General features: G+C 33.8%; 2 protein-coding genes across 3 annotated transcripts; one reads left to right on the top strand and one right to left on the bottom strand.

Moving 5' to 3' along the window:
• The first annotated feature begins 536 nt into the window (after positions 1–536).
• Positions 537–4,972, top strand: LOC120082399 (protein TIFY 6B-like). Of its 2 annotated transcripts, none has more exons than XM_039037562.1 (7): positions 537–810; positions 2,966–3,141; positions 3,273–3,574; positions 3,664–3,754; positions 3,847–4,156; positions 4,259–4,316; positions 4,553–4,972. In XM_039037562.1, the coding sequence occupies exons 1-7, from the start codon at positions 720–722 to the stop codon at positions 4,626–4,628; spliced, it is 1,104 nt and encodes a 367-aa protein (XP_038893490.1). In that variant the 5' UTR covers positions 537–719; the 3' UTR covers positions 4,629–4,972. The 2 variants fall into 2 exon arrangements, with proteins under 2 accessions (XP_038893490.1, XP_038893489.1); XM_039037561.1 differs by having other exon boundaries at positions 538–810; positions 3,270–3,574.
• Positions 4,973–5,266: 294 nt separating this feature from the next.
• On the bottom strand, positions 5,267–9,990 carry LOC120083547 (ABC transporter G family member STR-like). Its single transcript, XM_039039345.1, has 3 exons — positions 8,981–9,990; positions 7,644–7,912; positions 5,267–7,484 (listed from the first exon to the last, which is right to left on the bottom strand). The coding sequence occupies exons 1-3, from the start codon at positions 9,518–9,520 to the stop codon at positions 5,873–5,875; spliced, it is 2,421 nt and encodes an 806-aa protein (XP_038895273.1). The 5' UTR covers positions 9,521–9,990; the 3' UTR covers positions 5,267–5,872.
• Between the last annotated feature and the right edge of the window lie 7,947 nt (positions 9,991–17,937).

Below are 17,937 nucleotides of genomic sequence, written 5' to 3'. Positions count from 1 at the left end.
AATGGTTAATAAAATCATAATAATAGAGACTAAAATAAATATTTTTTAAAAATTCAAGAACTAAATATAATTGTTTTTAAAATTTTAAAGACTACGATAGAATTAGATTAAAAAATCAAGGCTTAAAATAAGATTTAAACCTTTATTTATTTATTTGGATTGTTTAGTGAGTGGAATAGAATATATAATAATAATATAAATAATAGTAATAAATAAATATAAGGAATAAAGTACAAGGAAAACTAAAAATGGAATAATAATAAATATCCACGTTTTGAGCTCACGGGTTTGAGAAAATCCAACTAACTGCCACGTGTCGGTGAAATCGCATAGCACGGCTCGCACGTGGTCGTTTTCCAAATTTACCCACTTTCAAAGCGACCCTTATGGTCCCCATCTCAATGACCCGAATCTATTTTTCAATCGAACGGCTGAGATTTCTCGACACCACGAGCCCAATTAATTATTTCTTTATTTTTTTGTACCAACGTTAAATAATTTTATTATTATTATTTTAAAAATAAAAAGACGTGCTTCTCTCGCTTTGCTTTGTTTTTTTTCCTCTTTAATATTAAAGAAGCGAAAATTCTCTCTTTCTTTTCCTCCTCTGTTTGTGTAGCGAATTTTCATGGTGTAGGAGAAAATTTTTATTTTAATTTCTTCTTCTTTTCTCGTCGCTTCGAAAATTGTTCAAGTATTAATTCTCTGGAAATTTTGAAATGGAGTGGGATTTCTTAGGTTTGAACTCGAAGAATGTGGCTATGGCTATGCCTTTGAAAGAAGAATTTCAAGATACTTCTAAAAATTCAGGTATGTTTATCTTTCTTCTTCTTCATCTTCTTCTTCTTCGATTTCTATGGCGGAATTTGCAGTTTTATATGATCGAATATTTGAATGTCTCTGTTAGGGGTAGAGTTTACTGAGATTTTTTTTTTTTTTTTTTTTATGGTAATGAATTTTGAATTTTGAATTTTCCGATGAAACAAACAGAAAATTTGGGGAAGAAAATTTATGAGAGTAAGTGTAAGAAAGAAAACCACGTTTGGCACGCTGTATTGAAATGTAAATTTGAGGTACAAAAAAGAACTGACACACATAAAGTTTCTGGGGCAAAATATATTTTATATTAAATTAAAATTAATCATTTTTTAAATAAATATATTTATTTAAAAATTATTAGTTTTGTACTTCTTGTACTTTTTCCATATTCGAAATTTTCATTTTCTAATTTTCATATAGAGATTTTATTTTTGGTTTTCTGTTTTTAGAGGAGTTTTGAGTTCCATGTCTTTACTCTATATAATTTTTTGAACTTCAAATTCCACCTAATTCTAAAACAGAAAAACAAAAGAATACTACTTTCATTTATAAATTTTTATCATTCATTTTCTGAAATTTTAAAAAGAAAAAGAATAACTTTTTAAAAACTTGTTTAATGTGAAAATATAATATAGAATATAAGTAAAAACAAGCTAAATATCATGAATAAAAAACTAAAAAATAAAATCGTTACCGAACTAGTGTTGTGTTGGGTGTTTAGATTTTGAAAATAAGGGTATTTTCAATTTTTTATCTAAAGAATTTAAATAAAAATGATTTTTTATAAAAACATTTTTTTCTAATTATTTCAAATATATCCTTTAATTTTTTTTAATCATATGGGTATTTTTTTTTTAATAATTTCTTAATCAAACAATTAAATTTGATAGAGACAATAAATTCAAGGAGTGGTTATAAGTATTTTTTTTTTAAAAAAAAAGAAATAAAAGTGAACTTTGACTTAGATTTTAAATATATGTTTAAAAATGGATAAAACCAAATGGTTATGGGGCTGGTACATTGCAGATTCCGAGAATAGTGTTTTCAAGTCCATGGATTTTTATTTTTGTTTTTTTGTGAAATATAAAATTTGAAAAGTATTTAAATACAATAAAAAAAATAGACTTGGAAAAATGTGAATTTTAAAAACAATGATATTTTATTTTAATTAATTAATTAAAGAATAAAATATTTAAGCAAAAAGTTTATATACTCGTTTCTCCTTTCATTGTCGAATGCGAAACGCGTCCTAGGGTTTTTTTATTCTACTTTAATTTAAACTTGCGCGTGAAGATATTAACTTAACTTTAAACTTTTAATTCATTATCAATAAAAGTAAAATAATAATGATGTGGCACTTTGAGTGCGCTATTAGATTAATAAATAAATAAATATAATGATACAGCTGGATATCTGCACTGTCCATATTAACAATTAAATACTTCAAACCCGTGGTAAACACTTTACTTATTTTTTTAATACCAAACCTAAAACTTTATTTATTCATTTGTTTTTGTTTTTTAAATCTCACGTCCATATGGCCATTTCGTATAATAATGATGATACAATTATATGCAATTTTTTTTTCTTTTTTAAGTTCTTAGATTTTTGGTTTAAGTAATACTTTTGGTTTTAGTATATTTTTGTTTTTGTACTGTCAACTTTGGTTCTATATTTTCAAAAGGATTATTTTGATTTTTATACTTTCAACTTCAGTTTAATTTGGTACTTAAACTTAAAAAGAATTATCATTTTGATCTCTTAAAAATGAAATGTATAGACCAAAATAGTCACGTTTTAAAATTATAAGAACAAATTTGAACTTACCAAAGTTCAAATATAAGGACAAAAATGAACATTTTGAAAGTACGAAGACTAAAGTTGAAAGTATATTGATCAAAATGAACATTTTGAAATTACAGAGACTAAAATGAACCAAAGATAAAAATATGGGGATCAAAATAATATTTAAACTTAAATTCTTCTTATTCTTCTTATTCTTCAAGATTATTTATAATAACAGATCCAACTGGTTAAAACATATGTTGTGGACTTAGTTAAGTTGAATAAGCTCCCAGTGATGGTCTTTTGAACTTAAAATGCATTAAGGAATGAAATTTGATTTGGGGTTTGTTTGATTTGGCAGCAATGGTGAGTGGTTCAAGTATGCAGTGGTCATTCTCAAACAAGGTTTCTGCTGTTCCCCAATTGCTGTCTTTCAAGGCTTCTCAAGATGAGAAGCAAAGGAAAATTATTGTTGACCCACTTGTCTCATCAGACACTCCAAATCCTTCCCATAGGCCATATTCTTCTGTAATTCAGGTTTCACTTTCTTCACTTTTCTCCTTGATTGATGATGCTCAATGTTTTGATGTAATTAATGGACAAGAAGAAATGGCCTAGTGATGATTCATTGATTTTGCGTTGTTGGGTTTCTCTTTTGTGTGTAGAAGAATGTAGCCTCAGATAAGAAGGCTGGAAACCAGTATGCAATGACAGTTTACCCTTTCCAAAATGCCAAGGCGCTTCCGGTGGATTGTTCACAAGATGTGAAGATGTTTCCGATTTCAAACCAACCACCAAGCAATGCAGTTCCAGTGGCTTTTAACGTCCCAATATTTCAATCCCATTTGGTTCCTTCTGGCCAACCTGTGGTTGGTTCCAATGTTAACTTGCAGCCATTTGGTGGGGTTCCAATTGCAACCTCCATTTCGGTTCCTTTCACGAGCTCTGTGGTCGGTACCACCGAGTTAAGGTACTGGGCTTTCAGAGATAGAACTAAGATAGATTTCATTGGCAAAAACTGTCTTGAAAATTGATGCTTAGCTTACCTTTTCTTTCTAGGAATGCTTCAAAACCTCCGGGTTCGATGGCACAGCTGACGATCTTCTACGCAGGGTCCGTATATGTTTATAATGACATCTCTCCTGAGAAGGTATCTGTTTTTTTAGAAACTCTAGTTTTCTTTTTGCCTTCCTGACCATTTGGGGAAGAAACAATTCTCAGTTTATTGTTGTTTTTGTTCAGGCTCAGGCTATCATGCTTCTGGCTGGCAGTAATGGGCTGCCGCAAACGCTAAACAACATACTTTCAACAGGTCAAGTGAAGGCATCATTCACTGGTGAAAGTTTCCATGGAATGCCACTCCTTGGTCTTTCAAATCCACATTCTAAGGGTCATAATGCAGGAGTAGGATCTTGTAGTAACACTGAGCTACCTACTGCTGCTAAACCTATACAAACCTCAGTGTCATCTCATCCTAACCATTCCGAACCTCCCATGGATGCCAGTTCCGTTGCACCGATTTCCCCGATTCCCCCAACATTCATACCTGCAGGTATAAAGCCATTTTCACTCTACTCTAGTCCATATATTTTCAAAAGTGACGACTTTTAACAACAAAAATGCTCAAATCCGTCTCGTCGCCTCCTCCCTGCAGCTGTACCTCAGGCTCGAAAGGCATCCTTGGCTCGGTTTTTAGAGAAGCGCAAAGAACGGTAAGTTCTCAGCCTGGTTCTTTTACTATGATTGTGTAGTACTTTTGTTCCGACTCGGAATTTTGCGAACCTACTCCCACCTTGTATTCATGGATATAGCTAACTGTTAGTAAACTTTGTAAATCTTTGTGTCAACCTTTATTGTATACTTTTTCTCACTTTCTTTATTTGTGATTTCATAACACATTCTTTCGTATTTCAATTTCATAACACGTTCTTTCTTATGTCGTTTTTAGGATAAACACTTGCCCCTACAGTGTTGCAAAGAAAACATCAGACTGCTCATCGTCAACATTGGACCTGATGGCCTGATATTTGGTCAAGGGCCAGTGCCAATCTTTGGACTCATCAAAAACCGGTGTCCATCATGTTAGAGAAGTTTAGATATAATCATCCAAAGCAAATTTTGTCAATCTGTTAGCTTAGATTGATTCTTGGTTTTAGTTTAGTTTAGTTTTTTTTTTTAATATTTTTCTTTTGTTCAATTGAAAAGCAAAGAACAGTATGTATCTTAGCTGCTCCGTATTTATGTAAAATATAGCTTTTATTTATACCCAGAGAAACAATGGGATGATATTTTGTATTGTATCAAAATACTTGAAAGATCATTTTTTCCCCTTTGAAAAATTATGCCAAAAAAACACTATTCTGAATGATTCTGCTGTGTCTTTCCTCAACTTGAAAACATGATAGAGAATCAACCAGAAAATTTTCATTTGTTTTGGACCCACTCATCACATGCTTGCTGAGAACATTTTGCAGTGTTCTTTATGATCTCTCTCTCTCTCTCTCTCTCTCTTCAAGACTATTTTTTTTAGTGTTCACATGTTATTTTAAAATTCAAAGAAGGAATAATTTAATATAGACAGAAGTGAGAAACCCCACAAGAAAAGAACATTCAACCAAACATGGAGGTAGAGCATGGACAATTTACTGATATTTATTTCTATTTTCTTTCCCATTCTAACAGATATTGTTTTTACTCAAGACAATGAAGAGCAATCTGTTGCGATTGAATTATTATGTTTGATGTGACATTTAAACCTTTTCAACATTATCTTCTTCTTTCCCCCATTATTTCAGAGGATCACCAAAATTTCTCCCTTTCTATATCTGGAATCCTCTTTTTGGGAAATAGGGGAAGTTCTTAAAGAACAACTGATAAAATGATTATAGCTGTTTTGTTCGACTGTTTTCTACATGCCAAAATAAAACATGCTTCACGTTTTTAGTTTTGGTTGATTCTCTATTTCTTGAAAGGTGAGAACAAAAAAGTTATCAATCTAACATGTAGATCTGAAGGGAGTATGATTAGCGTAAAATTTGAAGTACTAACAGAATATGGGAAAAGACAGAGTTGAAACATTCTCAATAGTTGAAACACCCTAAAAAACCTTCCACTTGTGTTGAATTTGAGAAAACAGACTTCATTGTTGTGCTCAAAGTTACTTGTTTTGTCTTCTGTTTCTTGGATCAGCCTCTGAAAAGTGATTTTGCTACCTTCAACTTATTTCCATTCAAAAGATTTAAGAGAGAGATGGAAGACAGTACATTCTTCATTTTCTCTCATTCTTGGAGTAAAATCTTAGAACCACATAGAAGAACAACCGGTAAAGCACTCCCCAAGCTAGTAGAATCACAATGTCGTACCATATATGTTCCATATTAATGTCCATCGAAAACAGAACGTCTTCTCCGATTAGCAAGCAGCCAGGTTGCAAATCGGTAGAAACATTATGCAACCTGCTAAACCTTACATCTCCCATAGGACCAGGTGAAAGATCATTGGGATTTCCTTGATAGCATCTTTTACCTTTGAACTCATTGATCAACAATGATTCAAATGGATACTTTATTGCAGAGATGTAATGGAGCCACCTCCAATATACTGGTATTTGAGTTCGTTTCAAGAAGAACCCACAAGTGAGGAAGAAAATGGCTGTGGTGGCGATAACTACGGCATAGCCTGTGATATAACTTGGTACGAGCGCACTCACAAGCATAACGTATGAGTTTGTTGTAATGAGTGAGGCAAAGAGTGTGATCCAGAAGAAGAAGAGGTTGCCTTTCAAGTGAAGCCAGAATTGTGTTATGGCAGCAAATGTGAAGCCTTGAATGGCAAAAAATGGGAGATAAACAATGAGAGATGAAATGACATAGGATGATGCTCGATATGCATTGTGAGAAGTCTCTCTAATGAAGATGAACCTTTCTTGAATGAATGTCGGGACAGCGTCGTTTGATGAAAAGAAAACAAGACAAACTGCAAAGATGTAGAAGTTGAGAAGCCTGTTGATGTCTCTAAAGGAAGCATGACTAAGGTTTTTGAACATGGAGGAGAGAATCAATGCCATTACTGTCAAAACAATCTCCCTAGACAGAAACAATTCTGGGGTGCGGATCACGTTGAGCGTTGTTCGCCATGAAAGCACAATGACCTCACGAAGCCAAGGATTTGCATATTTAGGACCATGGTCTGTCTCGTCGAGAACTTCCTCAATGTCAAAGTCTTGGAAAGAAGGAAAATGAGAATCCATTGACATGCTGAAGACCGAAGGTATTTTTGCATGAGATGATGGAATTTGGCTTGAAACTATTCCACTTCTAACTCCAGAAATAGGAGTTTTTGCTGGTGTTTGTCCCGGCGTTCTCGCCGGAGTCCATGACGGGTGTCGATGAGGAGTTCCTTTAACACCATTATACACCCAAACAGACAAATCTTTGTAAAATTCAGAAGCTAAACGAGGATTATGAACGCCATTACGATTACTCACTGAAGTTTTGGTAGATTTACGTTCAAGAGATCTATCAAAATCATCATCCTCATTGTCTTCATATGCATATGCAGAGTCAAACTGGCTTGAGTTTGGTCCTGAGGTCATGGAGAATGCTTGACTGCGAAGGTTTAGGAACTTTGGTCCTGGTCCTGTGGTCTTTTTATATGGAGTTCGAGGCGTTTTTGGAACGGGAGTCTTTGCAGTTTGATCAGGTTTGATGCCATGGCGTTGGTATACAACAAGAGGTTCCAACCCGACGTTTGATTCATCATATTCCTTGATCACATCCAATAGATATTCAATGCCGTTTTCGCTATCCGGTACCGGCCTTCCAAATCCGGAAAGATGAGCAGAAAGGTTTAGTGGACTTCCAACATATATCAGTTTTCCCCTGTAATCACATTTGAATCATTAACCAAGATTCAACCCTTCAAACAATATTATCAACAAAACAAAACAACCAAAACTAGGAATTTCAATTTCAGTTGAAAAGTTTCGTGATTTTCTTAATTCTCATACTTCTATCCAAAAGGGTAACCAAGTGTTGTACCTAGCAAGAACAGTTATGCGATCAAGCAACAGTTGAATTCTGTAAGAAGGTTGATGAATGGTCATTAAGACAATACTACCATTTCGAGCAATCTCTTTTACTTTCTCTACTACACTGAAAGCACTAGTTGAATCAAGGCCTGAGGTTGGCTCATCCAAAAATAAGAGAGATGGTTTATGAATGATGTCGATTCCTATCGACACCCTTCTTCGTTCACCTCCTGAAACTCCTCTTCTCCCTTCATCACCTATATAAGTATGCATTGCACTCTACAAAGCGGAAAAAAACAAAGTTATTGGTTAGTGAAGAGTTAGTGGGTAGAATTCAAATTAGGATTTGAAATTTAGATTCGAGAATGACTTGGCCACGTTACTTTACAAGTCTTGTATTGCTTGTGATAGTGATGACTGTCCCCACAAACACACTTTAACTTTGAAGTTCTATATGCTACTGCAATATGATTAGCTGATTTTATTACACAACATGTTTTGTAACATGTTGTTTCATATCGTGCAGATTTTGCTGGCAGATTTTCTCTTTATTTGTTAAAGCATGTACTGAAGATTTCCTAGGATGCTTTCTTATTTTTGCAGAGAATATTATTTTCATTAATTGGAGATCTTCTCAAGACTGACCCATATATAATGTGGTCTTATTTATTTTCTAGGGTTAGCTCATTTAAATGAAAAAAAAAAGTATGTATTCAAGGTTTTAGAGATTATTCAAGAAAAATACAAGTATGCACTATTTGTGAACATTGTCCCAACATTCTCCTACAACTTGGTCACATTACTTTAAAAGTATTTGCTTCTTGTGAAGTGCTAACTGGCCCCACAAATCAACATGTGTCTTTTCAGTATGTATTACCCTCAGTCACATACTTTCTAAAAAAATTTTAGGAGATTACATAACGTTGTATTGCTTCAAGCCAGCACAAAGCGTTATATTGCTCCAAGCTAAACGCACTTAACTTAAAAGTTCTAGGATTTAGCTACCCAAACATGCTTAACTCTGAAATTCTATGATTTAGCCACCAAAAAGGTAGGTACGTCGTTTGAATAGATTTTATCCTCATGCATATACTTCTTAGAAAAATTCTAAGAGGTCAATCAACATTGGATTGCTCCAAGCTAAATACGTCTTACTTTAGATTTCTACGATTTAGTCACCAAAATATAAACTACGTATAGATAGTATCTATGGATTCTTTTTCTTAATTTATACATACTAAGGATCCCCGTCACTAAATATGATCTTAGTCTATTCATATTCATGTACTCTTTCTTTACTCAAATATCACATAATAGGAAGGTTGTAGGTAGGAAAGCAGTGCGTACCTGTAAACCTAGTTGGTCAATGAGCTCATAAACTCTATTCTTCTTCTCCTCCCTGGAAATAGAGGATGGAAGCCTAATCTCAGCTGAAAACATGAAGGTCTCAAACACAGTTAACATTGGGAAGAGTTGATCATCTTGCATAACATAAGATGAAACCATCTTCATGTAACTTGCAGTCACTGGCTTTCCATCGATCCTAACCGATCCCTCGAGGCTTCCTTTCGCCATCCGACCAGCCAAGGCATCGAGAAATGTAGATTTCCCGGCACCACTTGGCCCCAAGATAGCCATGATCTCGCCTCTCATTGCCTGTCCTGAGATGTCATTCAAAAGATAAGCTTCTCTTTTGATCCAAACTCCATCTTTTTTATACTTCTTTAAGACACTATATGACAAGTTATTGAATTCCAAGCCTTGTCCTGGTACCGTCTTTTGCAGCTGCGGCAGTGGCGCTGCTGCTCTTGCAGCCACAGCCTTCTTGTCGATGTCGATAAGGGTCTCAAGACTTCTGTTTGCCGCTCTTCGGCCATCTACTGCCATGGCTAGCTAGCTGCGACAGAGTAGTTTCTAGTATAAGTTGTAAAAAAAAAAAAAAAAAAGTGTCATTGAAGAGGCAAGGATGGGGGAGTTGTGAGAAGCTATTAAAAGAAGGAAGGAGAAATTAACAATGAATTTTGGTTTGGTTGTCTCTTTCAAATCTCATTGGTTTTGTCACTGTCTGAACTTTGGTAACTCCAAAAATATTCAATGAAACCATGTGGGGGTAAAACCAAGAGCACAAAAGAAGAATGTTTCGATAAATGCTTCACCAAATCAAACATCTTTCTTTAAATTTTGTCTTAAACTTCAAACACTGACAAATATTTGGAGCCGCAATTCTAAAAAAGAAAAAAAAAACTAACAACTGTGGAATTTGAACCCACGCTTTTACGGACCAGAACCTAAATCTCGAGCCTTAGACCGCACGGCCAAACTATCAATTGTTAGTGCAAATCGACCATTTAGTTAATTGAACAAATCAACATTCCGCCCTAATAAAATCGTGTTGAAAAATAATATATTTGGGTTTATTATTTAATTTAGTTTGTGAAGTTTATTTTTTAATAATTTAGGTTTGATTTGGTAATTATTTAGGTCCCGTTTGGTATTCATTTAATTTTTGTTTTTGAAAATTAAACTTATTTAACCCATATTTCTTGTAAGGATTTGCATCTTTCTTAAGTACAATGGTTGAATTATTAGTCAAATTCCAAAAACAAAAACAAATTTTAGAAAGCTACTTTTTTTTAGTTCTCAAAATTTGACTTGGTTTTTTAAACCTAGTAGATAATAAAAGAAGAAATTTGGGGGTATAACTAATGTCCATAGACTTAATTTTTAAAAACAAAAACAAATAATAAAATAGTTATCAAACGGTACATTAGTTTTTTATTCACTACAAGAATTTTTACATTTTTCCATGCAAAAAAACGTTGGGCAAAGTAATAAAAACGTCGGGATAGGTTATGCCGATGCATTTTTTTTGCGTTGGCAGAATTGTCGTCGTATCCATGTCTGGAGAAGTTCCTCCCGACGAAAACGATTTTCGTCGGCATAAATACCATTTTTGGCAACACAATTGCTTGCGTCGGCATATGTTTTTTCCCAACAAAATACAATTTGCGTCAGAAAAAGCATAGTCCTAAACAACAAAAGTTCAATTCAATATGTAGATTTCTACCCATGTTTATTTACGTCGGCATAAGTTGTTTATAATTTTATATATTTTTTGTAACAATTAAATAACTAATTTTTTATTTCCTTAATACCTAATTATGCACAAACAAAAAATAATCTTCAAACAAATCAATTGAGAATAAATATAACAAAAGTAAGCTTACATATTTAAAAATAAGACTAATATTCAATACATAAGCTATAAAATTTTACGAACAAAAACTGTTATATACAATTATATTTGAGCTCTTACAAATCCCCTATACAAAAAAAAAGTTTAATCTTCCCTATGCCAAAATACCATAAGCCAAAATAAGTGAGATACTAAACCAAACTAAGTAATCATCTCACAAAATCTTCTTGCAATCTCCAAAAAAAATGATCTTTAAGAATTTACACGAACAACCTGAAATAGGAAAAACAAAATGTTTAAAATGGTTATGAGGAATGATCCCTCTCTCAAGCTACAAACAAGTTGTCAATGTTCATAATTAAAACATGATCACCACAAACAACGATTTTACTATCTAAAAAGTGATTAAAATGGTTATAATTAAGACGTGAACCTCTCTCCCACATTACGAGCATGTCGTAGGTCCACTTAAACAAATAGATAAATGCCCTTTAAATTTCCACAACTATCAGATCCCTATGAATAAGCTAAGAACTTGTTCCTTTAAAGTCCACAATTAGGCTTCAAGATAATCTAAAACACAATTACAACATATAGATCCCTCTTCCCCTCGCAAGCTACGAACGTGTCCTAGTTCCACTTAGACACCATTTAAACCACAAAGTAGCAACAAATGCATAGAAAATGTCAAAGTGAATCCTTCCCCTCTAAATCCACCTAAATTTCTTTCAAGGCTAAACCCGTCATTCGATAGTTCTAAAAGCATATAACTCAAGTCTCGGATCCCTACAAATAAATCCAAGAATAAAGTTCCTTTAAAGTGCATAATTATGCTTCTAGATAATCTAAAAAACAATTACAACATATACATTCTTATTGACCTACACTAGAGACATTCAAACTTGATGATTAAGTTATTACAAATTTGAAAGAATATGAAATATTTGTTATATGCTAAAACTTAAAGACTAAATTATATTGTTATATATAAATTTGAGAGCACATGAATAGACTACAAATTTGTATTAAGTTCTTATTGGATAATGATTTTGTAATTTATTTTTCTGTTATTGAAATTTATACTTTTTTTCTCCCAAATTTTCAGTCATGGTTTCCACCTTCATTAAAGAAACACTTGTGTTGATAGAAAAATCTAGACAAGAAGATTCACCTGACCTTACATACCTTCAATAGTGAATTTATAATTTTGAAGAAGGAAGACGACCTACAAGATAAAAAAGGAAAACACTGATGTGGTGCCTGTCACAAAACATCCGATGCTTAAGTCGTTATATAGCAAAAGGTCAGAGCAAGATAGAGATGAAGGAGAAGAACTTATCTTTGGGTGTGTCTATGACCCCCTATTTATCGTCTGGTAGATTTGGATCCCAAACCTTAAAAAGATTAGGAAAAGTAGAGGGATTTAGGAAAAGTTGATTTGGGTAGGCTAAGAGGACTTGGACCATGGCCTTTGAGAAGCAAATCCTTTGGGATGGAAGAAGGTCCACCTCGAACTCAGAAGGTGGATAAATTGGGCCAAATAGCTCAACTTACCTCATCTTAGGCGGGTAGCCCAACCCGCCTCGGCCTCGGCCTCAACAAGTTAGACCATCGACCTTGATCAAGGAGAGCTGGTTGGGCCATTTGGCTCAACTTGCCTCGAGGTCGAGACGGGAAAGTTGGATTTTTTGGCCCAACGCCTCTTTTTTTCTTCCTCCCTCAGTTCATTAGTCTGTTTCTTATATCCCCCATGTCTTCTCGAGTTCAAGATTCTTCGTATGACTCATAACAATAGCCCCCACTCCCTAGTTGGGACTTTGAAAGACCAAATTATTGATTTTTTTTTCACCAGTTCCTGCTTGGGAGTATGGTTTACCTGATAGCCTGAGCCTTACAAGATGTGCAGCTCGTATTTTTGAGCTATACAGTTTTAATTCCAAAGATCAACTTTCTTTTTGTAACAAACTGAACAAAACCTGTCAAGCTCATTAGCCCAACTTTTGGCTTTTCTTTTTATGTAGGTTCTAGGGTTCTTAATCCCTATATTATCCTGGGAATGGCCATATCAAGCCTCTTAAGGCTTGTTTTTTTTTTTTTTTTTGCTTTCCTTAGTTTAAAGGCTCCAAGGTTCTTAGTCCCTAGATTATCTTAGGAATGACTATATCAAGCCCCTTGTGGTTTGATTTTTTGCTTTCCTGGGTTCAAGGTGTAAGGATTGGTGTCCTAAATCTCTTGTATTCTCCTAGTTTGTAAATCTCTGTAAAAAAAATTTTATTAATAAAATAATTGTTATTTTATGTGCATACATTTAATCCAATAATCTAAGGTCCTAGGTTATTTTATGTAACTTAAACATGTATGTGGAGACATACAGGTGGATCATTTTTAAGTAATAACCTAAATGGTTTGTAGAAGATGGATAAGACTAGGTACCTTATCCTTATGACACTATGGATACACCTTACTTTATAGTTATTACAAATGTTGTAAAGTGCTACAAATTATCTGATTCTGATCATTCATGTAGAGACATGTGAATGAGGGTATCCTATACAAAGAGTTTGTATAAGGCCGAACCAAGAGTTGAACTCTTTTTATAACATTGTTGCTAGAAGAAACTTACATTTCACCAGGATGACCAGAGGTAACTTGACCTGAATCTTGAGTGAGTTGTGAACTCCTGCCTATAAAGGCGGTCATTTGATTTACATGGGTAAGGCTGGACAGTTTCACCGACTCAGTATGCCTACCATTTTGGGGATTCGTCTGATTGGGGAGCTGGGAATGTAGCTACACAAGAAAGGTATCACTCCTTCCCGATTGTTAGGGTAAGTAGAGAAATTGCTCTCTTAAGGGATGATTCCAGGGGTTGAACAATGTGACGCCACACCCTCTCCTGATCAAAGAGGGATTCAGTTATAGTTGGATTATAACTAATTGTTCGTTAAACGATCAGTGGTACTTAAGAAGTTAGAGGTAACTACAGGGAAAAAAATGGTATTTTTGGCCCAGCTGTACTTATGAACAATTTGTGAAGGGTCAAATTACGAGCAATTTGTGAAGGGTCAATGCATTGTTGCTTGGTTATATCCAATGGACATAGAAATATATTTGTAATGCAAAAAGTACAGATGTTAGTCTTTAGTGGAGTGACCGACAGTCAATTGAAGTTGATTAATTTAACTAAAGAGTTTAATTAATTAATCAAGTACCATTGGAGTTTCAATCTATAGGTTCATAATGTCCCTTCGTTAGCTCAATTAGGATTAATGAGAGTCGAATTAATTTTGAATTAATTTGAATTGTTCAAATTAATTAAAGGGAATTAATTAATTATATGAGATATAATTAATATAACGTATATGATACATTATAGTATTAATTTGAATTGTTCAAATTAATTAAAGGGAATTAATTAATTATATGAGATATAATTAATATAACGTATATGATACATTATAGTATTAATTTGAATTGTTCAAATTAAAGGGAATTAGTTATATAAGATATAATTAATAAAATGTATATCATTATAAGTTTTAATGAGAAAAATAAATATTTGAATATGATTCAAATATTAATTATATGAATATGATTCATATAAGATAGAATTAATATAATGTATGTGATACATTATAATATAAAATTTTAATAAGAGAAATAAGTATTTGAATATGATTCATATAAAAACTATAGGATAAAATTAATATGACTAAGTAATATCAATTATATAGGTTATATGAGAGATTAATAAACTATAGGTTATATTATATGTGATATAATATAAGTTATAGGTTATATGTTATATATGATATAACATATAGTTTTATTAATATATAATAAGGTTAGTTATTATATATTTTATTTAAATTTTAAAATTTTATTATTTAATTTTTTATTTTTAAATAATTAGGGAGGAAGTTATTTTAATAATTTCCCCCATTAATCTCTCAACAAGAAACTCCGAATACGTGAGAGCCGTTCATGTTTGACAAAGAAAGGCGGAACGGTTCTTCTTCTTCCTCCTTCGCATTCTATCTAGAAGGAAGCTCTTTGTGAAAATTTATGGAAAAGTTTTCTTACAAAATTCCTTAGTCCCTTTCTACCAAAATTAATCAAAGCAAGCCCACAACTCCGCTTTGATTCTCATCCTTGAGAATAACGAAGAAGCCTTTGTCGTGGTGTCCTCCTCTGTTGCTGCATTTTTTTTTTGTGAGGCCGAGGTAGGATCGTTTTCGTTCGTGAGATCGGGAGAGGATTCGTGAAGGCTGTGAATTCTAAAGTGTAAGTAGAATTTCTTCATCTTTCTCATTTAGCATGCTGATTAGAGATTGTTTATCCTGTGTTTCAGTTCTTCTCTATATTTTCTGATTGTATCTTCAATTGAAGTAAAAATTGTATGGCATTCACGCGCTTTTGCTTGGGATTCAATCCCTTCACAAGGACTCTAGGATTCTTAATCCTTAGATTATCTTGGGAGTGACCATATTAAGCCCCTTGGGATTTTATTTTTGGCTTTCTTGGGTTCAAGGGCTCCAGGGTTCTTAATCCCTCGATTATCCTAGGAATGACCTTATCAAGCCATTTAAGGCTTGATTTCAGGCTTTCCTTGGTTTGAAGGCTCCATGGTTCTTGATTCCTAACTTATCCTGGGAATGACCATATCAAGTCCCTTGAGACTTGATTTTAGGCTTTCCTTTGTCTAGAAGCTCCAAGGTTTTTAATCCCTGGATTATTCACGGAATAGCCTTATTAAGCCCATTGGGGCTTAATTTTAGGCCTTCCTTAATTCATTTTTGTTTTTTTTTTATGATATATATATATAATATATATATATATATATTTAAAAAATTGGGTCAACCTTGGCCTCCAAGGTTGACCCGACTTTTTCTTTTAAATCTTATTATTATTATTATTATTATATTAATTCATTATGTCATCTTACCTTTTTTTGGCTAAAAATGAATATTTATGGGGTCTGAGGTTAAACCGTCCTAGGGCTACGTGGCTTGGAACCTCGAGGTCACCCTCGACCTCGAACTCAGGCTGCACCACTTAGGTACTAACGCTTCCTGTTGCTCTCTATTCCAGTTCCCTCAAAACCTTTATCAAGTATATTCGCCAATTTTGTGCTTGATGGGTACATGGTTTCATTATGACCTCTGAGTCATAAGCCGACCTAGAGCCTCGGCCTCATGGACTTCAAGCTAAAACAAGAATGAATACCTTGTTGAGTTTAAGGTGAATTGTCATATGACAATGTGCCTTGGCTCCTCAAGGTCAACCTCAGACTCAGAGTTCGAGACTGGGCCATATCGCTCGAGTACCAAAGCCTTCTATTACTCTTTATTTCTGATCTCCAAAACCTTTACCAAGTTCTTTAGTCGATTTTTAATGTTTACGCCATCCTTGTACATAGTTCTCTCTCTCTTTTTTTTTTTTTTTAAAGTTAATAACTCTTCTGATGTATCATTTTAAAACCCCAACAGACTTAATAGAAATCGCTCTTCCTCTCACAAAAAAAAAAAAAAAAAAAATACAGAGAAGAGTTCCTTGCAATTTTTGCTTTCCTCTTCATCAAGAATCAAAAGCTCCCACGAGCTTCTTTGTTCCCAAGAGGATAGCAGAGAAAACTGGTGGTCGTATCTTGCTCGTTTTTCGATCTTGTTGTCAATTACAATGGTTGAGAGAAGATTCGAAGAAGAGTGTCTACTAAGGTATTCATCTTTTCTTTAATCTTGTAGAACTAATGTTTAGCCTAATTCTTTTGTTTATATTCTATAATTTTTCCTATAATACAATTGGGGCAAAGCGATAAATAACTTTCGCATTGGGATTCAATCCCTTCACCCTTTTGCATGTGTGCATTGAAAATGAACTTTAAAGCGTCATGTCGAAGTTGTGTGGATGACTATTCAAACATCTCCTTCAGTGAATCCTTGATCTCACGTGTAATGACCATGGTTTCATGCTTCTTGGCCAAAACTTCAAATAAGTTGGCTAGTATGTATGCTCGGGCTTTTTCGTTTTCCTTGACCTACCTTTCATACACATCCTGAACATTTCGAGATGCTCCAGTGTTAGGTACTTGAGGTCCTCGATAATCAACACAGTGTTTATAGTGCTTTTCCAACTCGTGTAATTGTCGCCTGTTAATTTGTTAGCACTTAGAAGATTTAATGTAGCACTATTCATTTTCGAAGATTGCTGAAACCATACAAATTATTTATATTATTTATGAAGCATTACCCAATTGAAATTAATCAAATTTTAGTAAAATTCTAATGTATCCTATATGAAGTTTAATTTTGCAATGATGTTTCAGTGAGTTAGGATAAAAGCCACTGTAGGGTGGCTAGTCACTTCTTCATTGAATTGAGACAATCTCAACCAACCATTACAGCAGAATAACTCTTATCCCTATAATGATTAGCCACCATTGTTCGGTTAAGAAACGATTAACTTGCTTAACAGTTTCCTATAAGTGTAATCCTTCATTTTAGATTCTAGAGTTCTGCCCCAATGAGCCAACTATAGGAAAAAACCGATTGAGGCAAAAACTAAAGTAATCCATCAATTTTTGGAGTTTTTATAAAATTTCATGCAAATGCCTTTTGTAGGGGACACAAGCAAAGGTGCCTCGAGGCCGAGCATGAAACTTTACAATAAACTAATTAAGGAGTCCGTGGGATGTGTTGACCTATGCAAATACCATCCTAGGGGGACACAAGCAAAGGTGCCTCAAGGTCGAGCATAGATCTCACAGTATAAACTATTTAGGGAGAAACGTGAAAGAAAATTGACATACCATATACATCATTTTCCTCCCAATTAGTGTTTTAACCTAGGGTTTACTAACTTAGGTAAATCTGAGTAATAATTTAACTAAGTGATTGTTAAATTTGCCCAATATGACACTTATACTAGATAGTTTAGCAGTAATGATTCTTGTTTATTAAACACTTTAAAACCTAATCATTTATTGCATGCTTATAACATAGTTGTCTAATTTACCTTCTAGGTCAGTTCCCAGGTAGGGGTATTCCGTAGCTTAAATACCTTAGCCTTGACAGAACTATCCTTTGACAAAGGTCTCTTATAGACAATT

Source organism: Benincasa hispida, chromosome 8 (genome assembly GCF_009727055.1).
Source record: "Benincasa hispida cultivar B227 chromosome 8, ASM972705v1, whole genome shotgun sequence".
NCBI classification, from domain to species: domain Eukaryota; kingdom Viridiplantae; phylum Streptophyta; class Magnoliopsida; order Cucurbitales; family Cucurbitaceae; genus Benincasa; species Benincasa hispida.
The sequence above is the reverse complement of the archived record's forward strand: the minus strand, read 5'-3'. Positions and strand labels throughout refer to the sequence as shown.